Source organism: Exophiala viscosa, assembly GCF_022695815.1.
Source record: "Exophiala viscosa unplaced genomic scaffold EDD37scaffold_10, whole genome shotgun sequence".
Classification (NCBI taxonomy): Eukaryota; Fungi; Ascomycota; class Eurotiomycetes; order Chaetothyriales; family Herpotrichiellaceae; genus Exophiala; species Exophiala viscosa.
In genome coordinates, this window is record NW_026944362.1 from 864,308 (window position 1) to 884,278 (window position 19,971).

The window sequence follows — 19,971 nt, forward strand, 5'->3', positions numbered from 1 at the left end:
AAACATCTCGGCCATGCATTAACAAAACAGGGCAACTGCCACTCTTTGCCAGGGCCAGTAGGTGATGAGTCTGTCGGCGTCGAGAAGAGCGCTAGCATTCCCCCACCACCTTGACTTCAGATCGTTATGTTAGAAACAGAACAGGACAAACATTCAATTGGTCGAGGCGATAGGCTATCTGTCTCTCCACCGGACTTCGGTGTACATGAATAACCCCGGGCTTATCCCCTTTCGCCAGGAATTTCGGAATATGATGTTCTCCAGTGCAACACTTTTCCGTTGGAGTTTCCTATCGGAATATCATAGAAATTCCGTTCACTCCACGCCAATCTAGCCTCCTTGCACATGGCAGAAAGTCCCATTCACCAGGAGTTACGAAGCCGTCGTGCCTGCGAATCGTGTCGGTAGGGGATCCCTCTCCATTCCACGAGGTACTTTGGTGACTGATAACTCGAGGCAGCCGAAGGAAAGCACGATGCACTGCAGAGAGGCCGGTCTGCTCCCTGTGCCAACGGGCTGGCCGACAATGTGTCTACCTTCCCAGAGATCAGTCGAAACAAACGGCAGGAGTTGATAAGGTGTCAAGGTATTACTGCTCTGCGAAGCTTTGCTGCCGGCCCTCGTGCACGGACAATTTGACAGCGATGCAACAGGAAGCCTCAAAGGACCGAGTCCAGCTCCTTGAGTCACAGATCGGTGACATTTACGCTATTCTTAAGTATGATCTTCCCTGGTGGAACGTTTTCGCTCCCATTCAGTTCTGCCCTTACTGACCTGGCAGCTCGCTCACCAAGCCGACTTCTGACACCTCGCCTGATCATGAAGATGCATGCCAGGACAATGCGCCCGGTAGTGGAAACAACAACGTGGAAGAGAGGCCTGGATCGGTTCCTAACCCTTCTATTGGACCGTCAAATACGTCTCAAATACAGTAAGAGTCCTTTACTCATTGTCGGGCGCTCTAGAGGGCCACTTTGGTCCTGACTTTCCTTTTTTAGGTCCGATTCCTCTCATGAGGTGCTGGAATATGCGGTGAATGTGTACAGGACGAAGGTGCACCTTCAACTGTTGCCCCTATTCAACCTGCAAGGTTTGTCAAATCGTTTTGCAGAGTCTCCTCCTTTTCTCCGTTGGAGTTTTCTCGCTCTCTGCTTGACCCTTTCAACACCAGCGCCTTCGGCGGGTCATGACCCTGACGCTGGCCAACGGTATTCTGGGATGAGTCACCAAGTCGTTACCAGACTGGCTGCTGAAGGTACAGCTACGCTGGAAGTGTTGGAAGCCCTGTGTCTACTGGCTTTGAGTGATATGATAGGTTGCCGACCACCCCTATTGTGGCTAGATTGGAATGCTGACTTAGACACAAAGTGGGCAAGCCAGCAAGAGCCTGGATGACCGTTGGTACAGCCAGCCGGCTACAAGCTTTCCGGACCTTGAGTCGACCAGAGCCGGATAATGCACACGAGGATGAAGACCATGAGTCTCGATGCTACTGGAGCATTTTCATTTTGGAAAGAGCCTTCGCTCATCAGCCAGGGGAATCCGGAGAAAGTGACAATGCGCCCAAATATCCTTCCAGTGCACCGTGGCCGCCTCCCGTTCACGCCCAAGATTCTAACAGCCAAACTGTTGGCCCTCCGAACCTGGATGAAGGCCTCGAAGACCCTGGCATACTGGCTCATTGCATTGAAATGATCTCCATCTGGGGAGATGTCTGTTCTTCCCTTGGCGAACTACGATCAGGCAAGGCGGAAAGCCCCTGGTTGCCGAACTCAATCATTTCACGATTGAGTCTTCGTATGCACGAAAGTGAAGCGCGATTTACGTCAAGACACCTTCTCAGGAATGTGGCACTTCCGGGGCGATCGGCCTTTGAACTGCTCGAGCATCAAGAGTACTGGGCACCCTGGGCAATTATGGAGATAGCCGCTCATGCGATTCCATCAATTCTAAACCACCCATTCATCCATCTCGTCACCACGCATGGCGACGAGCGAGCCCGCGGATCAAGGGTTTATTATCAACAAACGGTGGATAGGGCACTGTACAACTCAGGATGGGTAGCAAGGTTGCTACGTATCTTTGACAGTCTGCCTTTCGAGCTCACCAACCCTTTGATAGGGCATATGGTTGCAGGGACAGCTACAGTTCTCTGGTTCTTTCAATTTGCCCGTGACAGTACGGTCTCACATAAAGCGAAGGAAGATCTGGGCAAGTGTGAGCAGTTTTTGGCGCGCATGTCAGCTAAATGGCCCCATATCGCCCAGAAGGTATGTTGCTTCTCTCTGAGTCCTCGTCACCACACAATACCTCTTTGGACAAGGCACCGGCTCAAAGCTGATTTGATTGGAATAGCTAAAGCTCCTCCGGGATCTCCAGGCCAAAGTGCATGATAGCCGCAACGAAGGCAACGGGGAAAGCACAACCGTTACGTTTCGTCCCTCGATACTATTGGCTCTTCTCGATTCAAGTGTCTCCCGGATGGCACCTGTTGACCCTTCTCTTTCAGCCACCGACAATGGCGACGACCAGAGCGATGCCGCCAGCATGCGTCTGAATATCCAGTTCGTCCACCCTTTGGTCGAGAATCAAGATGAAAGATATCTCCCGACGAACAATTCTACCGAAAACGAGTTTCCCCGTGGAGGAATTGGCACGTTTGAGATGGACGAGTATATCCAAGATGACTTCTTTTCTGAAAATTTTACTTTTGATGAACACCAGTGGTCGCTCGCTATGATGGATGGGGTGTCAAATATGACCATTCAACTATAACTTCGCTTGCTGTAACCCGTCAAGCATTCGACGCGGGGGACCACGCCGGCTGCCGTCGTTTGCGACGATTTTCTGTTTTGTCCTGGTTGGACTGGGCAATTGCCATTTTCGTTGTACTTCGGCTGACGCAGTACCCTCAAAGCAATCAGCAATATACTGTCCCAGGACAGGCAAGAATTTGAAACCACTGTTACAAAATCGTCAGCCAAAACATCCATCGGAAAGGGGGACGGAAGCCCAAAGTGCAACTTACTGGCCTGAACCACCTGTGGCTATAAACAGCCCAGCCACGGATTGATGGTAATCGGCGATAAAGTCACCCGTTGGAGTTTCTGTATACCAGCACAAGCGGCCTCGAGTCCACGGCCTTTCAGCAACACTGGGGACAAATTTCCTCAACCCAGCCCTCAGGTACTTGTCGGCATCATCAGGAAGATAGCTGGATGCCGCATTGTCGGAATCTCGCTGTGGTGCTGAAACTGTCCGACCCTGTTTGCCATCACTTGAGTCTTCGACTTCGAACCCATGACCGTGGTAAGCCACCTTGAGGATGTTGTCTGGACTGGGTGGGAAAAAGAATACGGCTGAAGTCATGTTGATCGCGACTGGGTTGTCGGCAAGTCTCTGGGCCTCGTCTGGAGTGAGCTGAATGAAGCCCACGGGTTGTGCTGATCCAACTATAGTGTATTCCAGATCCAGATATCGATTGGTCCATGCACCGGTCGCAAGGATCACCTTGGACGCACGCAATGGGTCTCCAGAAACAACATTGACTCCTGTGACTTGGGATTTGCTATCGATAATTAGGGAGTGCATCGTTCCTCGCGGGCCTGTGATGAACGACACTCCCAGATCACTGAGACGATCTGCCACGGCTTTGATCGCCCCGGCAGCGTCGGCCCAACCGGAGCTTGGGTTGAAGTATCCATTCAATGGATCCTGAAGATCTTTCAAGCCTGGAATCGTACGCCTGATTTTTTCGGTGCTGCTGAACTCTCGGAAGGTCTGCGACTGGCTTCTCAGGACATCTTTGGTCTTTCTAGATGAGGGTCGTTTGCCACTTCCGAAGTCAACAGGAAACCGCTCTGATGGAAATGTGGACTGTATATGTCGGACTTCCAGAGCGCGATGGCTTCTTTCGCTAGCCGTGCATAGAAGGGGTCGTTGTAATCAGATCTAATGATGGGCGAGATGTCATTGCTGCTGCCGTCTCGGACGGGTGGGTAATAACGATCGATGATTGTGATATTGGTAAAACCGCGCTGTCTCAATGCCAGAGCCGTTGAGAGGCCAAAGGCTCCGGCTCCTACAACGAGGATCTTTTCGTCGTGCGAGACTTTCACCATGTTATGTTGGCGACTCTTTGAATTCGTGAATGAGACTTTGCTAAGGAAAAAGGTGTTTACTGCACACTAGAGGTAGCATTTATTTAGTCGTGAGTACTTCGGAGGTTGACCAGACTCCGATATTCCGTACAATATGGAGTAGTCACAGGCCATTGGTGTAAGGTTTGAATAATGGATCTGATGGATCAAGCAGCAACCTGGTCGAACCACCACGGTGCCGTGACTCCCGTAGTTGTCCATAGGTGTGAGCATGCCTCGTCAATATCGATAAGGCTAAGCACGGATGAGGGAACGCAGGTCGCCAAATAGACGTATGGTCTTCGCTGACTTACTGATAAGGACGCTTCGCCCCACAGAACTACGGAAAACGTACGCATTCCGCTTTCTCCTGCTGCAGATGTTGTCATGGTCACTCAGTCGCATCCAAAACCATGGGTATATAGGAGGCCTGCAACATAAAGACCCACCATGCTTTCTACCGACAAGGTCTTGTTGTCCATGACTTTGGTACCTCAGTACTTCTGGCGAAAAATAGCCTCACAACAGTCTTCCTAAGGCTACCTGCTCACCAATATGCATATCGGCCATTCGACGCAGATGGCCAAATCTCCGGATCAGGCAACTATCCAACCTGAACCCGCGGAAAAGATTGGCGGCGTTGAAACTCAGCCTGGCGAGACGTTGCATCTCAGTGGCGGCGGCCGCGGTGGCACGCAGCGTCGCCTGCGGAACTACCAAGTCACCATGATCGGATTCTGTGGCGGTATCGGCACTGGTCTGTTCGTTGGCACTGGCGCGGCGTACGCAAAAGCAGGGCCAGCAGGCTTGTTGTTGGCATACATAATCGTGGGCTCGGTCCTGTGGTGTGTTATGCAGAGTATCGCTGAGTTGGCAGTGGTATTCCCCGTTGCTGGATCATTCCCGCATTGGGCAACCCGCTTCATCGACCCGGCTGTCGGCTTTTCGCTGGCCATCTCCTACGGATATTGCTATTGTATCGCCATCGGCCAGGAGATCGCCGCTGCAGCAATTGTCGTCTCTTACTGGACCGACTTGACTCCTGCCGTGGTCATCACTGTTGGTCTGGCACTGATCCTCGCTATCAACCTTATGAATGTTCGTTTCTATGGCGACAGCGAAGTTTTTGGAGGTGGCATCAAGGTTGCATGTTTCCTCGGCTTGATCATTGCGTCGATTGTCATCACGGCCGGAGGTGGTCCGAATCATCAGAGCATTGGATTCCGGTACTGGAATAACCCCGGCGCGTGGACCGACTTCAACGGCGTGACAGGCCCAATAGGGCACTTTCTCGGATTTCTGGCAGCTTTCACCAACGCTGCGTTCAGCTTTATCGGTGTTGAGACTGTTGTCGTCGCCGCGGCCGAGGCCGAGAATCCACACCCTGCTATCCCCAGGGCTGCCCGTAGGGTAACCTACCGTATTGCGTTCTTTTATATTCTCGGCGCACTGCTTATTGGTATGATTGTGGACCCGAGGAATCCTGCCCTTGTTTCTGGTTCGGGAAACGCAAATAGCTCTCCGTTCGTCATTGCTATCAAGGACGCCGGGATCCACGCGTTGCCGTCCATTGTGAATGCATGCATTCTCATCTCCGCGTGGTCTGCGGGCAACTCGTACTGCTGGGTCAGTTCACGTACCGTCCTGGCCATGACTACGGATCGCCAGCTTCCGCAGATCTTTGGCGTTGTGACCAAGAAAGGGGTGCCATACGTTGCTGTCATCACGGTGTGGTGTTTTGGTCCATTGGCGTATCTGAGTAAGTCACTGCTGAAACTTTCAAGCACTGCAAGTATCAGTCGGCTAACGACGGAAACTGTAGGTCTCGGCAAAGGCGGCGCATCGCAAGCCTGGGCCTGGCTTCAGAGTCTCGGCACGGTCTCTGGTCTGATTGCATGGGCAACGCTGTGCTTTTCCTACATTCGCTTTCACGCCGCGATGAAAGCCCAAGGTGTCAGCAGAGACACCCTTCCTTGGAAGTCGCCGCTACAACCGTATACCGCATGGGTGGGTTTCTTAGGCTCCAGTATCATCACCCTGGTTACCGGCTATGCTGTGTTCCTCCGAGGTAGGTGGTCGGCGTCCACCTTTGTCGCCTCATATATTGGTATCCCGATCTTTGTTGTACCCATTATTGCTTGGAAGCTTTTCCATCGAACAAGGGTTAGTGTTGCCCTACCTATGCATTGATCTCCCTGTGTCGATGACTCCTGACCCTTGACATTGCATTTCGCCCACAGATCCACGATCGATCTGTGGTCCGGCCGCCTTCAAGAAGGCGAGGTCGAATACGAGGTTAAGCGGCCCACGACACTGTGGGGACGCTTCATTGATTGGCTGTTTTGACATGAAACTGTGAGCAGGTTGAAAGGGATACGGATGGCGAGAGATATGAAGTTGTCCCTGTGTCTGTGTCACGATTCACCTTCGCAAGCCACGTTATCCGCCTGTATTGGGAAAGTCGGCCGAGGCGCACACTCAAACTTATATTCGTGCCTGTGCCTCTACAACAAACACTCTTTCATAGCCCTTCGTATTGCAGTTTCGTCAATTTCAACACATGAGCGTGCTGGCAAAATATATGATATGGTAATCCAGCAAAAGCCCATCGAGACACCTTCCCGCACTCGATCCCGAGGATAGAAGGACCAAGCAACATACTCTTGGAGTCACCATACCTGAGAGCACTACTACTAGTATGTGATCGAAGATATAGTGTGGTGTAGTTTCCCTAAAGTTATAGGAAGCTTATATGATATCTATATGGCATTTGTATAGGGTTAACGTGTGTACGACCTGTCACCCTTGGTACCTTGGTAACCACGGCATAGATCCCCTACCTATCTGAGATGGCTCCCCCGAGATATTCCCCTGATGACCACGCCGATCCAAATTTCCATTTTAATAGAGCTTGTAGGCCTTATTATCTGGAGCGCGGATACGTTGGGGTCGACCTTCGGTTTGCCTCGGATTTGTCGGTGGTTTCAATGTTCCGAGGCAATGTTGATTATCAGAAGTAGACCGCGCAGAAGGATTGAGGGACACTCAGTCATACCCTTGCAAAGAAGAGGGCGTGTAAATGAGATTGTTCGTTGCAATGATTGTTGCACTTCGCCTACAGCATACCACGTGCCCTTGGGGCCGTGGGCAGCCTGCCCCGAACCTTCAGCGATCTGTAGTGAGCGGTCTATGGTCTGACCTCAAATCAACGACCTTGCGGTTGGACCAGGCTGCTACTACGCTGTCTCCGAGACCACCGCCACCTACTTTCGAGTCAAGACAACCGTGATGGCCACATACGCCTATGATATTGCTTACATCATGGCCAATGTGCCGAACCCTTGAATCCTCAATCCAACAGCCCGGAACATGAGAGGAAAAGGCGGCTTTCTGTGGGCGGCGTTTGGGCGGTCTCCACCTTCTGGTCTGTTTCGGACTACCCAAGACCAAAGGTCTTGCCTCCGCAGAGCCTGGTATTCTGTTCAAGTCGACGGACAGTACTCGCATATTCCGACAGGTCCACGCGCATCCATTTCACCCGACGATTTTGGAAGTGATAGATCTGACAAAGCCAGAGGCGCCCGGGAAGAGTCATTCGTATAAGAAAGCGAAGGCTAGGAGTTCAAGAGGCAAGGAAACGTCTCAAGAAATCGTCTGGGAATATGTGAGACAACTTGGGTTAAGCTTCTGAAAGGTGGTTTGTTGGGCCAAACCGACCATACAAATCAACCGCTTCTTCAAGAGCACGATCATTACGCTACTTCCGCTGCCGAGACTCCAACTCCTGGACCTTTGGCGTTGTCAACAGCCAAAACAGAACAGGTTGGGTCAACATTGTTGTTATATTTGTGTAATGACAGCCTTTCCAATTAGGCTAGGGATAGTCGTATGGAGTGGTATAAGTGGAGGGTCTCACTGTAATCAGTAACCTGACAAGCTTCATATCACTCATAATCTCAACAAACATCACCATGCATGTCAACATTTTACAATCGCGCAAACCGGTCCCGCCAAACGACCCCGATAAGCCTGCAGCGAAATCTTCACCGTATATGGACTAGCGCTTTACACCATAGAAGAACGATGGGCAAGCACTCGCCTTGTCACCATGATATGAAAGTCATGAAGGCCACCAGTATGCTCACGTCCATAGCTATCTCTGGCACCATTGTCCAACAGAGAGTAAAATGGAGTCTCTCTCAGCCGACCTCGCAAGTACCTGACATCGGGTACAGCGTAATGTTGCTTGCAACCAATCTAGATCTGGCATTGAAAAAGTACTGCGAGGTGTAAAGGAGCGGCCAAATTGTGGAGACGCGGACCGCCGGGTTCCGCGACCTATAGCCGAACCATCCGCTATTGCAATACCAAGTCTTATAAGGTACTGGTCTACCCGCACGCACTCGAAAATGACGCAGGCCTCTGTCGTCTTCTTCCAAAAGACGTTCCGGTCTGAAGTCGCGGTCAATGGGTATAGCCGTGGGTGGACGATTTTTACGAGAGCAGGAAGATGGAGAGGACAATGCGGGCTCTGCACTGGCTGGCCAGTCATTTCTTCGGAACACCATGGGCGCTGTCGCTCCACTTTTTGCAGCGCAATTCTTCCACAATGTTGGTAGTCAGTATGCGGGTTTGATTCTGGCACTAGTCTCAAGCGCCATGGCATGCATTCCCTATTTGATGTTCAAGTACGGGCCTGTACTACGACAAAGATCATCTTTGGCACTGCACAATTGAACCTACACAGTTGCTAAGACGCGACTCTGCATTTCTACAGCACGTAGGGCGTTGGAGGCGGGTACAGGTCGACTCAGTTCGGCGCAGCTTCTGCCCGGCAAGACTTTGACTTCGGTATGGGCATGCTCGGGCCCAGAAAGATACGCCGGCAGAAGAAAGTCTTCAAGTCAACCAACCTCAGGTGGACAAGAGAAAGGTACCAGCGAAGAAGTCTTTCCTCAATGTATGCCACGCGGGGGTAGTGAGCCATAAATCCGCTGCATGACTTCAAGGTTACGAGTGCCGGATCGTCTTGGGTCGCTGGTCACATATTAAGCTTTCATCAGGGGTCCTCAGCCTCGTGCCTTATGCCCCCTGCATTAGCCTGTACATGGGAGCATCGCGGGATAGAAGTACCGGTATCAATTGCACTTGCACAATTGTAAAGCTTTGTTCCCCGTCCGAAAACGACGCCTAGATCACTCTGTGCCCTTCCCCTCAAAAAGCGGGTTTGGCCGGTGTTTACCCATGCTTCTGCGGGGTCTTGCTCTTCTTGCTCGGCAGTGATGCCGCGCTCAAACTCCGTGGGGTCGCCATCTCGAAATGAGGAGTCAGTCCTCGGAGCGATGTCGGTGGTAAACATGGCCCTTCATTACACCCAGTTGCGTGACCTGCGTCCGTAGTATCCAGGGAGCCTTGTGTGGAAAGGGAGGATAGCTGGACGCCTCTCAGTGCCTGCAAAAGGATAATCCGCGTCAGAACAGCTGGGCACTATCATACGTGTTTCACAATTCACGTTGTTTTAAAGCATAACGCTACAATAGATATGGCCACAAGACAACTCGCCTCATGGGCGACCTCACTTCAATACGCTGACCTACCGCCTCCAGTCAAACAGGCTGCTATACGAAGCTTCTACAACTGGACAGGCTGCGCGTTAGGCGGCTCCAACCACCAGACCACGACAAAAGCACTAAAAGCGCTGTCTCCATTCTTCGGACCTCCCACTTCGAGTATCCTCGGCCGCGCAAGTCGAACCAGCAACGACGACTTACCGACCCGAGCAGACGCATCACACGCCGCGCTGATCAACGGCATCGCGTCCCACGTGCACGACTACGACGATACACATCTCGAAACCATCATTCACCCTACCGGACCCGTAGCAAGTGCTCTGCTGGCACAAGCTGAAGCATCGGCCACCAAAGTGAGCGGCCAGGAGTTCCTTCTGGCGCTCGTAGCTGGCATCGAGGCCGAGTGTAAGGTCGGATTGGCAGTCTGGCCGAAGCACTATGATATCGGATGGTAAGCACTCAGAACAGGCCTGAACCGCTTGCATCGTTGAAAGCCATCTTCTGACTACGCGCCACAGGCACATAACCAGCACGACAGGTTCCATCGGTGCAGCAGTCGCCGTGGGCAAACTCCTCAATCTCTCCGAGGAACAAATGGCTCACGCTATTGGCATTGCAGCAACGCAAGTGACCGGACTACGTGAGATGTTCGGCTCGGATACCAAATGTTTCCACGTAGGCCGTTCGGCCCAGAACGGGCTCATGGCGGCGGTCCTGGCGTCCAACGGCTACACCAGCTCGTTACAAGCTCTGGAAGCGAAGCGGGGTTGGGCCAATGTTGTCAGCGAGAAGCAGAACCTCACTGAGCAAATCGACTCGCTGGGCAAGGTTTGGGAGACCGAAAAGAACTCATTCAAACCTTTCCCATGTGGAATTGTTGTGCATCCCATCATAGACGGGTGCATTCAACTACATGATGATATCAAAGAAAAGGGGCTTTCAGTTTCCGACATCACGAAGATCCATACCAGGGTCCATCCACTCGTACTCGAATTGACCGGTAAAAAGACGCCGAAGGACGGTTTGCAAGCCAAGTTCAGCGTCTATCACGGCGGAGCCGTCGGGCTGGTATTTGGCAAAGCTGGACCAGCGCAGTATGAAGATGAAGTCGTGACGAGTCAGCAAGTCACATCGATCAGGGACAAGATCGATGCAGTTGCTGATGAAAAGTTGGGAGCGGACGAGGCGGAGATTGTGGCTGAGTTTGCAGACGGGCAGAAATTAACCAAGCATATCGAGCATGCTATAGGGAGCTTGGAGGCGCCTATGACGGATGAACAGTTGGAACAGAAGTTCATTGATCAGGTTGGTCAGGCGCTGGGGCAAGAGGTAGCATCGCAGGCGAGTAAGTCTTGTTGGGCGATAGCAGAAACTCGGACCTTGGGAGACGTTGTGAACAATTTGTAGATGGCGATAAATGCACACTAGGCCGATGACACGCTGATGAGCTTCATGAGCGGCGGTTCTGCAACATTACTGGGCACATAAAGCATCATTCGAGCAGCTCGAAGATGTGATAGGAGAACATGTTGGGGAGCAAAGTAACGACGCGAAGGAAAACAAACGTCGTGTAGACGTGTCACGTGGATGATGCAAAATAGCCAAACTGGACAAATAATCATGCAAACAAGACAAACTAGTCAAACGGGACTTTCTCGGAGCCAGACCTCAAGTATCTAGTACTTCAGGTTGTTGTTGGATATTAAATGTACTGCGATTGCCAGTATCGAGTCCACAGCATGCTGCCATCTCGCTTACCCAAGCTTCGGGGTCGCCCTACCATGGGTCTTTTGGCTCGACCCAAGCTTCTACCCTTTAGCAAGCAGGGCACTGCACCTGTCTGGTCGAGCCGAACTCTTACCACGACTCGTCCACTGAGACAAACCGGCCCACGATACGCTTCCGAGCCGCAGCCAGAGAAACCGATCAATTTCTACAAGACACATGGTCGAGCTTTTTTCAAAGCCATCACGCTGGCCTTCCTGACCTACCAAATCGCTTACTGGGCGTGGTTGACTTTGGAGACTGAAGACATCATGGATCAGAAAAAGCGTGAAATCAAGTCTTTGGAAAGTGAGGTCAGACTTCTGGACGACAGTCGAAAGAGTCATAGGCCTGCGACGTGAACCCAGCACCACACGAGGGAGAGTAGACTCGGGCATCGAACTAGAGGTACGGTCAAAAGCAGGAAGATGAAGAACATGATCGGAGGCCTTTGAACGTGCATCACATGCGAGAAGCATCGACGAGGCAACGAATGACTCCGTACAGCAAAGCAGGAGTACTCTCCAGGGCCGAGTCCAGGCTACGAGAGGCAAGAATCACCACTGGATCACTCAAAGTTACCTTGCCGTCGTAAGGACGTAAAAGCTGGCACATCCGACTCGAAATTGCCCCTTCAGCATTTGAGGTTGACAGGCTCCTCCAAATTATGAAAAGCTATGCAGTGGTTGCACGTTGCTATTCGTTGACCTCAGCTAGGCTGCGCTGGTCCAATGTTCAAAAATTGGTACGATCCAAAAATGAGGCATAACCTTCGAAGTTTACCCTTAGCGGTTCACACGATCCGCCTAATTGATGAGAACATGGTCACAGCCGAGAATATATAACTCAGCGTTTTTTTCCTCATGTGACCAAAATTTGAATCCTACTCAAATTCTCACTTGTCACCTCAGGATAGCAAGCAAACACAAGCTCACCTTTCAGTCTCTTCGCCAGGTTGCATACGACGCGCCGGCCACTCTCAGCGCAACAGAGTCCATTTCGTTCAAGATGCGGATTTCCATCTTCGTTTCTCTGGCACTCCTGGCCAGCGTTGCTGTGTCCAAGCCTATGCCGAAGAAACCTCTTAACAACCCCTTTACCCATGATAAGAAGCCGTCGACCACTGAGCCCGGCATACCACCCGAGGGAAATGGCACCACGACTACCGCCAACACCGCGCCGTCGACTAGTACTACAGCCTCAGACATCACCACGCCATCTGCTAGTACTACGGCTTCAGACAGTACCACGCCATCTACTAGTAGTACAGCCTCAGACAGTACCACGGCATCTACTAGTACTACAGCCTCAGACATCACCACGCCATCTACTAGTACCGCGGCTTCTAATATTACCACGTTCTCACCAATTACTCTAGTCGCAACGATTACCACTGTCTCACCCATAATCACTGTGTCACCCGTCGTCACAGTCACACCATTTACCACAGTCACGCCCATCACCACCCTTACACCTGTTATCACGGTCGTAAACATGACCACAGAATCGACTCTTACCACAGTCTCACCCATCACCACGGTTGCACCTGTTATCACGAACACACCCGTTACCATAGTCTCAACCATTACCACGGTCTTCGCACCCACCACTACAGCCTCAGACAGTACCACAAATACTCTGCCTCCAGTCGAAACCCCGGAAAACAATCCTGACAGAAGTAATAACACCACCAAACGTTCCACGCGAGACTCCGTTGGCGACGACGACGACTTTTCCTGCGACACACTGCCGCTCGAGCGCGTCGTGGCACAAGGCCCCAGCAGCAAAACCTACAAATTCACCAGTCGGGATACTGCTAGAGAACAAATCGGTCAAGAACAAGTGAAGGGCGATCTCAGTGCTATACAAACGAAACTGGATCAAGTCAATCTCGCTTTGCAGCACGTTAGCTGTGCCCGACTGGAGGAAGGCCTAAGGTTCATCGCACAACAGGTGCAAGAAGCCGAGATCATCATGGCTGACGCCCAGAACCTTTTACTGCTCCCTCCTGACTTGTAGCATGGCGCGCGCCTGGCAATAGAAGCGGTCTTGTCTTACAAAGTCCATTCGCGATAATCTATGGCACAATTTGGTACTGGTGTGTGATGGACTGCGAACAACTTTTTGCTACTGCGACAGCCAAAAGTCAAACCACTGAGAAATGCTCCGCAGGCTTTCTTCTTTGACATAGCCTGGAATTTGGTCAGTCATATGCGATCTTCTTACTAGATTGGACTGGCACATCAGGAAACGTACGCTCATAAGGATTGTCCATGTTCCCACGCAAGGCGAAACCGTGTTCGACACCGGAAAAGAGTTGAAAGTTGTACGTCTTCTTGTCTTCTTGTAAGATGGTAAGGGCTTCTCTTCGAGCTTCCTCTCCGAATGTATGGTCAACTTCCGAGCAGGACAGAAACAGCGGCTCTATGGGCACAGGTCAGAAGAGACGATGAGACGACGAGGGTCTTACTTTTCAGCTGACGGAAATGATGATCTTTCAGAAATGCTGGATGCGCAAATGCGCCTGCTGCACACGTTTCGCCGGCCAGCTCGTTGCAGACATACGGTGCTCCAAAGCAGTACCTTGTACATGGCGTCAGAAACACGCGGACTGTAAAGGGGGTCCTATGAGACTCACCCAACGCAAGCATACTTTGTCTGAGGCTTGCCAAATTGAGACTTGACGGCCTCGACCCAGCCTGGCACGGTTTCGTCGGCGAATGCAATATGCTTCTTCTTCCAGGCTTCGTAGTCGAAATCTGATTCTGATCGATCGTTACGATTCTTGCGGTGTTTCCAGACCGGGTCCTGCATTGACAGTCCTTTCAGCACTGATCTGGATCATCGTGATCCTGAGAAGACTCACGCCTCGAAAATAGTCCAGCCCTAAGACTAGATAACCTGCATCGGCGAATCCGTCCATGATGAGGAAGCCATTCGGGAAGAAACCCCATACGTCTGGGAAGTAGAGAAGGATGTTGCCGTTGTTCTTGCCCTGAGGACTCGAAATGTATGTCTCGACACCGTGGACAGTCTCGAAACGCCCTCTCGGTTCGCCTTGGTGGATGGAACCCTTCAAGCAGCAATCGGCAGAGGGCTTCGCGATGTAGCCTTCACTGTCGGCCATGATGCTGCCTTTCGCAGCGGGATCGATCTGGTCGGCGCGGCGCACGAAACGGAAACCTTGAACGAAGGAATTGTTAACGTCCTTCCAGTTGTCCAGACTTGGTCGTCAGATCTTGCGTTGAACCCCTCGCATCACGTCAAAGGCAAGCGTCTCGAGATCTTGGAGCAACAAGCCTTTCGATTCCAAAAGCGGGGGTGCGGCCTCGGCTACAAGCACTATGATCCTGGATCGTCTGGGCATTGCGGAGCGGATGCGGTGACCATAATGCACGATGAACGCCCGTGCCATTCAAGGTTTGGTCCGCGGCGGCGTTTTCTGTTCACCACGCGGCGATAATTGATATCACGCCGCGGACCGCTCTGGACGCCGCACGATGCAGCTTTTGGGGTCAGTACACTTGCATGTCACATGAGCCAGCCTGTCACCCATTAACGGTATGGTTGATCGAGGCTAGAATATGGTTAGCACTGAGTGAACCTGCTAGCGTGGCTTCGTGGATCGGGACCTGGACAGTTACCAAATCACACCGTGCCAGTGGTTTGAACAGCACAAATATCCAACCTCATCTACGGCATTCGCCTTGATGCCATAGCATTCATCCCACAGTGTCAACATGCGTCTACCATATGTCGACCCGGCGGACCCCAACAAATTCTCCAACACCGATGCCGCCGCCGTCGTCGATAGAGTCCGTCAGAGACGACATCCACGACCCCTCCAACCTCTCGACCTGACACTCTTGCACTCCCCGGCCTTCGCAGACGGCTGGAACAGCTTCATCGGCGCCGTTCGCACCAAGTTGACACTGCCAGACGACATCCGCGAAATCGCAATCTGTCGCGTCGCCATCCGAAACGGCGCGTGGTACGAATGGCACCATCACGCTCCACTGGCTAAAGCCGGTGGCGTGAGTGACGAGGGCATGGACATTTTGGCTAGAGATGACTTGCCTCCACCGTTTCCTGCTGTACAGACAAGTGACGCGGACGGTCTGACAGAGAAGCAACTCGTCGTGGCGCACTACGCAGATGCCATGACTTCCGACGTCAAGGTGTCGGATGAATTGTTTGGCAGGTTGAACAAATTGTTCAACGACCAGGAGGTTGTCGAGATTACGGGCACTGTCGCTGCGTACAATTGTGTCAGCAGGTTCCTTGTGGCTTTGAATGTGGGCGAGAGAAATGGGCCAAAGCCTCACACGTTGTGACCTGCACAGGACCAGGTATGGTGTTCTCTCTGTGGAGGCCCGGCTGGCTGAGGCTGGCCGCTGTTGTACTGTCCAGGCTGCTTCGGTTTCCGGGTAGCCAAGAAACTCTCGAGGCAATGTCGGTATCCATCTTGCTAGGCGGAGAGCTTGAAGGTTATACAGCGGTGAAGGACCACAGAGTTGTGAAGAGCAAGACGAACCAAAAAAAAAAGAAATGTGATGGACTGTGTAGGACTCGAACCTACGACCCGCAGGCTAGGGCTCCTGTCCTACATGCCTCTCGGCCTGGTATGACTTTGTTGCCATTTCCCCTGGTCGCTCTAACCCTTGAGCTAACAATCCAATCCTGATTGTTGATTCTTGGGTGAATTTGAACGCGACCGATATATATACCCGATCTGCTCAGTTTCATGCCAGCCAGCCAGCATATTGGACAAATACGAACGAGGACAGGCAGTTCATATCGTCGATGTGTCGCGTACACGTGCCCTTTCAGTATTAGTTGGTGGTGATGCAGATCTCATTTCTACCCCTTTCCTGACTCTCCCTATATCTTGTGCCCATTCCCATTCGTTTCCCCATCAGCTTTATTCGGTATCCCAGTCATCTGCTCAGCCAACGAATCCGCCTTGAGCGACGGTCTATCTGCTTTCCCCGCCGTAGTACCCGCGTCGACCGGCATGATAAGTCCCGTGATCCATCTCGCCTCTTTACTGCACAGGAACAAGATCGCTGAAAGGAGTTGTTAGCACCAGCACTCACTATGCGGCACCCAGCATCCAGGGCCCAACGAACACGGTTCGCAAAGGGGAGAGGAATTTAACAGAACGCTTGACTCACCATATCCAACATCCCAACCTGTGCCCTCCTGTTTCAACAGGTTCTGCTTCACCCTCGCCTCCCTCATCTCCTCCGTCATACCGCGCCCCCTGACCATCGGTGTGAACACCATGCCGGGACAAACGCAATTCACCCTGATATTCTCGGGGCCATGCTGCGCCGCCATCGCCCTGGTCATCTGGATGATCGCCCCCTTCGTCGTAGGATACAACAGACTCGGATTTCCGCCAAGTAAACCACTCACACTGGACATATTGACGATCGCGCCGCGGCCGTTCTTGCGCATCTCAGGAATGACGTGTCGCGCCATGAGGACCATACTCGTGACGTTGATGCGCATGTCGCGGTCCCAGGCTGTAAGATCTAAAGCCGTGGCGTCGCCCATAGCACCGCCCACGCCGACGATGTTGACGAGGATGTGCACCGCTCCGAAAATCTCGATGGCTTTGGCGACGGCGGCTTTTACGCTGTCTTCGTTCGTGACGTCGACTTGGATGACTTCGCTTACCCCTCCTTCGGAGTCGATCATCTGTTTGGTCTCTTGGGCCCATTCGGTGTTGAGATCCAGGAGGGCGACTTTGGCGCCTTGCCTGGCGAGCAAGATGGCTGTGGCGCGACCATTGCCGATTTCTCCTGTAGATTAACCTGGTGAGATGTTTGACGGCAGGTGGTGGTGGGGAGTGTGACAGGAGAGGCTTAATGGCAGGACAGTGATGGTGTTTTGAGGGAGACATGATAGCAGTACAGTAGAAGGAACAACGGGAATGATAGGTGTTCATGCTCTGCAACGGACTCGCTCTTGGGTACTGGGAAAGGGGGACGAAGATGACTAACCAGGAAGACGCGATCCGGCGCCAGTGACGATGGCGACTTCGCCGTCAAAGTTGAATGCTCGAGGTGGTGATATTGAGCCCATAGTTGTTTGTGAGTAGTAGCGTGTTGGAAATGCCAAGTGCGTTGACGGTCAATGGTTTATAAAATGTCTGGGACGATGGACCTTGGAATAGTTGACCTTGATATTCGCTCGACACTGTTGACTGGACTTTTGATCTAAACTTGGCTGTTCCAACACATTCAGGTGAAAGGGTCTTCTGTTGTTGCTATTATGCACGATCCCCGCTCGTCTTGCCGCGGTTGCACTCCAGTAATGAGGCTGAAAGACCCCTGTCCCCATATTCCCGGTCGACGGCGATTTTGGAGACATCAAGAGGGCGAAAAGTGTAAATATCGCCGCGCCGCGTTGCACTACCTAGTAGTCCAACTACTAGTTTCGTGGCAGTAGTGGAGAGAAGCATCACATGGTCGATGTTCCCGAAAGAAGTTCTGGACTGCTTGACTTGGCTACAATAGATTGCCAAAATGACCTGCTGTCGAGACCAGGAAGGTAAGAGAGGGTCCTGATGGCAGGTCGACTATGACCCATAATGCCATTCATCGACCACGGTCTCCAGTGTTGCCCGGCCTGCTGTAGAATTTCGCTCCTCGCTTTGAACAGTACCGCGTGATACTTGCATGAGTTATTGTGCAAGGTGTTCAACTTGTTTTGGAGCTCAAGATTCATATAGTATATATTCTCATTGTATATGAGCATTTTGTTTGTCGCGAGAGTGGTTGACATGACTCGACGACCCTTGGGCCACGGTGCGATGGGCACCTCGGTGCCTACAAGACGTATCTAAAATCCTTGTTCTCATACTCAGTCTTGTCCTGCATACCTGCCTCGTTACTAGCTGCGTTATCCGCGATGCCATACAGCTTGTCGCGCCGCTTGTTGCTGTAGTACATGTAGGCTACAGACACATGTTTAGTCAATGACACTAATTCGGCAGCGAGCAATGACTTACCAAGTAATGCCAAATGACACACAGTCTTGATGGCGTAGCCGACCAGTAAACCGATAGTGGCACCGATATAGTTTGGCGCTTGGCTTGGCTTCACCACGAAAGGTCCAGCGAAATTACCCCAGCAATAAGCCGTGAAGACCAAAGCACTGGCCATACTTCGATGAGTGTACCCGGCCATGTTGCTGTTGACGGTAACGAGGGAGATGGTGAAGCCAACGGACTGTGAGTTGACGAGCCAGAAACAAACCAGTCGACCCCAAGTGAGGTGGCGTGGAAGGAAAGCCATCAGTCCTGCGGCAAGCGTGCATAAGACATTGGCAACGGTGGCAGTCAAGAGTCGTGAGTTGGGCACCTTCAGTGTGATGGCACCACCAATGAACAGTGCCACAACCTGCACAGCATCTCCAACCGACTTCAATTCGGTAGTCTTTGTAGTCGAAAAGCCAAGGTCCTTGATGATAATGGTCGAGAAGGAGTTCACCACGCCATTAGGAATGGCTGCAGCAAAGACCGAGATGAATATGAGTATGGCCTTTGGGTCATAGAAGGCAAGCAACGCTTGTTTCTTGTTGAAGGTCTTGTTCTTGATACCGACTTGATTGGCGGAGACTCGCTTGACAGCGATGATGCGATCATGCTCATTGAGCCAGCGAGCATTGTTAGGAGTGTCGGCAAGGATGAAGAATATGACAAAAGACCAGACACAGGTCGCGCCTCCGAGAATGTAGAAAATCAATTCCCATCGCTCCGGAGTGAAGGTCGTAGGGAGCTTGGACACGCCGAAAGAAATGTACGAGCCAGCAATGCCTCCAAATCCGAGTGCACTGTACCAGATACACTGTCGAAGGGGGATCTCTCGTCGCTTGTACCAGAAACCAGTCATCAAAGTCAATCCAGGAGTGACTGCTGCTTCGAAGATGCCCATGATGAATCGGACGGCCAACGCAGAGCTGAAGCTGCGGCATTGCGTGAGGAGAATGACCAGCACACCCCATATGAAGCAGGAGATGGCCAGCACACGCTGTGCAGGGTAGCGACCGATCAGCCAACCGCAGGGGTATTGACCAAAGAAATAGCCAGCATAGACCATTCCTGACAAGTAATTGAAGTCAAGACCTTTGAGGCCAAGCGCCTTTTGGTACCCAAAGAGGTTGGCGTAGTTGAGCGCAGTTTTGTCCATGAATTGCAGCATTTGAGTGATCAGGAAGATGGGTAGGATAATGAGGTCAATTTTCCACCGAATGCGACGATCCTGGATTGACATGAGCACGAATGGCGTCGATGGGGCGAGATAATACGTACATCTCGTTGTGAGACCTCGACGTCAAGAGCTTCACGATACTCCTTGTAGCCGACCGCGGCGGTCTGCAAACATTAGTCAGTCGGGTGATCAATATGGATAAGAGCATTGGGTTCGCTCACCTCGTCGATAGGGTCGAGTCCGGGCCCGATGCTCTGCTTTCGGACAGCCTGAATGTCG

General features: G+C 52.0%; 10 protein-coding genes and 1 non-coding gene across 11 annotated transcripts; 6 read left to right on the forward strand and 5 right to left on the reverse strand.

The window, feature by feature from the left end:
• Positions 1 to 644: 644 nt before the first annotated feature.
• On the forward strand, positions 645 to 2,775 carry EDD37DRAFT_652914 (uncharacterized protein; the record flags this gene model as incomplete). The annotated part of the gene is made up of 5 exons (XM_062818499.1): positions 645 to 718; positions 782 to 931; positions 999 to 1,303; positions 1,369 to 2,270; positions 2,356 to 2,775. The coding sequence occupies 5 exons, from the start codon at positions 645 to 647 to the stop codon at positions 2,773 to 2,775; spliced, it is 1,851 nt and encodes a 616-aa protein (XP_062667439.1).
• Positions 2,776 to 2,895: 120 nt separating this feature from the next.
• Positions 2,896 to 4,121, reverse strand: EDD37DRAFT_673200 (putative sarcosine oxidase; the record flags this gene model as incomplete). Its single annotated transcript, XM_062819473.1, has 2 exons — positions 2,896 to 3,835; positions 3,892 to 4,121. 2 exons carry the CDS (start codon positions 4,119 to 4,121, stop codon positions 3,025 to 3,027), a joined length of 1,041 nt encoding a protein of 346 aa, XP_062667440.1. The 3' UTR covers positions 2,896 to 3,024.
• A 573-nt stretch (positions 4,122 to 4,694) lies between these two features.
• Positions 4,695 to 7,484, forward strand: EDD37DRAFT_652916 (putative amino acid permease; the record flags this gene model as incomplete). Its single annotated transcript, XM_062818500.1, has 3 exons — positions 4,695 to 5,898; positions 5,962 to 6,207; positions 7,369 to 7,484. The coding sequence occupies 3 exons, from the start codon at positions 4,695 to 4,697 to the stop codon at positions 7,482 to 7,484; spliced, it is 1,566 nt and encodes a 521-aa protein (XP_062667441.1).
• Positions 7,485 to 9,391: 1,907 nt separating this feature from the next.
• On the forward strand, positions 9,392 to 11,255 carry EDD37DRAFT_638429 (2-methylcitrate dehydratase). The gene is made up of 2 exons (XM_062817102.1): positions 9,392 to 10,160; positions 10,228 to 11,255. Exons 1-2 carry the CDS (start codon positions 9,682 to 9,684, stop codon positions 11,114 to 11,116), a joined length of 1,368 nt encoding a protein of 455 aa, XP_062667442.1. The 5' UTR covers positions 9,392 to 9,681; the 3' UTR covers positions 11,117 to 11,255.
• Positions 11,256 to 11,490: 235 nt separating this feature from the next.
• Positions 11,491 to 11,835, forward strand: EDD37DRAFT_652918 (uncharacterized protein; the record flags this gene model as incomplete). Its single annotated transcript, XM_062818501.1, has 1 exon — positions 11,491 to 11,835. One exon carries the CDS (start codon positions 11,491 to 11,493, stop codon positions 11,833 to 11,835), a length of 345 nt encoding a protein of 114 aa, XP_062667443.1.
• Positions 11,836 to 12,119: 284 nt separating this feature from the next.
• Positions 12,120 to 13,677, forward strand: EDD37DRAFT_122951 (uncharacterized protein). The gene has a single exon (XM_062809346.1). The coding sequence runs from the start codon at positions 12,287 to 12,289 to the stop codon at positions 13,490 to 13,492; it is 1,206 nt and encodes a 401-aa protein (XP_062667444.1). The 5' UTR covers positions 12,120 to 12,286; the 3' UTR covers positions 13,493 to 13,677.
• On the reverse strand, positions 13,601 to 15,050 carry EDD37DRAFT_673206 (Alpha/Beta hydrolase protein; the record flags this gene model as incomplete). Its single annotated transcript, XM_062819474.1, has 5 exons — positions 14,340 to 15,050; positions 14,112 to 14,281; positions 13,944 to 14,056; positions 13,730 to 13,897; positions 13,601 to 13,665 (listed from the first exon to the last, which is right to left on the reverse strand). The coding sequence occupies exons 1-5, from the start codon at positions 14,598 to 14,600 to the stop codon at positions 13,601 to 13,603; spliced, it is 777 nt and encodes a 258-aa protein (XP_062667445.1). The 5' UTR covers positions 14,601 to 15,050.
• EDD37DRAFT_122948 (AhpD-like protein) lies at positions 14,907 to 16,080 on the forward strand. Its single transcript, XM_062809345.1, has one exon. The coding sequence runs from the start codon at positions 15,214 to 15,216 to the stop codon at positions 15,805 to 15,807; it is 594 nt and encodes a 197-aa protein (XP_062667446.1). The 5' UTR covers positions 14,907 to 15,213; the 3' UTR covers positions 15,808 to 16,080.
• On the reverse strand, positions 16,028 to 16,149 carry EDD37DRAFT_t21. Its single transcript has one exon. It is a non-coding gene; the product is annotated as a tRNA-Phe (tRNA).
• Positions 16,081 to 17,737, reverse strand: EDD37DRAFT_123161 (uncharacterized protein). The gene is made up of 3 exons (XM_062809347.1): positions 17,482 to 17,737; positions 16,648 to 17,280; positions 16,081 to 16,539 (listed from the first exon to the last, which is right to left on the reverse strand). The coding sequence occupies exons 1-3, from the start codon at positions 17,561 to 17,563 to the stop codon at positions 16,355 to 16,357; spliced, it is 900 nt and encodes a 299-aa protein (XP_062667447.1). The 5' UTR covers positions 17,564 to 17,737; the 3' UTR covers positions 16,081 to 16,354.
• A 388-nt stretch (positions 17,738 to 18,125) lies between these two features.
• Positions 18,126 to 19,958, reverse strand: EDD37DRAFT_122945 (major facilitator superfamily domain-containing protein). Its single transcript, XM_062809344.1, has 3 exons — positions 19,914 to 19,958; positions 18,492 to 19,856; positions 18,126 to 18,437 (listed from the first exon to the last, which is right to left on the reverse strand). The coding sequence occupies exons 2-3, from the start codon at positions 19,753 to 19,755 to the stop codon at positions 18,310 to 18,312; spliced, it is 1,392 nt and encodes a 463-aa protein (XP_062667448.1). The 5' UTR covers positions 19,756 to 19,856; positions 19,914 to 19,958; the 3' UTR covers positions 18,126 to 18,309.
• Positions 19,959 to 19,971: the final 13 nt, after the last annotated feature.

What these genes read in the sequence shown, in the direction of transcription:
- EDD37DRAFT_122951 (XM_062809346.1), top strand. Translation starts at nt 12,287, where the DNA reads ATGAGAACATGGTCACAGCCGAGAATATATAACTCAGCGTTTTTTTCC.
- EDD37DRAFT_123161 (XM_062809347.1), bottom strand. Translation starts at nt 17,563, where the DNA reads ATGGGCTCAATATCACCACCTCGAGCATTCAACTTTGACGGCGAAGTC. An exon ending in CGCCGGATCGCGTCTTCCTG is followed by an intron (nt 17,281 to 17,481) that starts GTTAGTCATCTT and finishes GTTAATCTACAG; the next exon opens with GAGAAATCGGCAATGGTCGC. An exon ending in AGGTTGGGATGTTGGATATG is followed by an intron (nt 16,540 to 16,647) that starts GTGAGTCAAGCG and finishes AACTCCTTTCAG; the next exon opens with CGATCTTGTTCCTGTGCAGT.
- EDD37DRAFT_638429 (XM_062817102.1), top strand. Translation starts at nt 9,682, where the DNA reads ATGGCCACAAGACAACTCGCCTCATGGGCGACCTCACTTCAATACGCT. An exon ending in AAGCACTATGATATCGGATG is followed by an intron (nt 10,161 to 10,227) that starts GTAAGCACTCAG and finishes TACGCGCCACAG; the next exon opens with GCACATAACCAGCACGACAG.
- EDD37DRAFT_122948 (XM_062809345.1), top strand. Translation starts at nt 15,214, where the DNA reads ATGCGTCTACCATATGTCGACCCGGCGGACCCCAACAAATTCTCCAAC.
- EDD37DRAFT_122945 (XM_062809344.1), bottom strand. Translation starts at nt 19,755, where the DNA reads ATGTCAATCCAGGATCGTCGCATTCGGTGGAAAATTGACCTCATTATC. An exon ending in GTGTCATTTGGCATTACTTG is followed by an intron (nt 18,438 to 18,491) that starts GTAAGTCATTGC and finishes ATGTGTCTGTAG; the next exon opens with CCTACATGTACTACAGCAAC.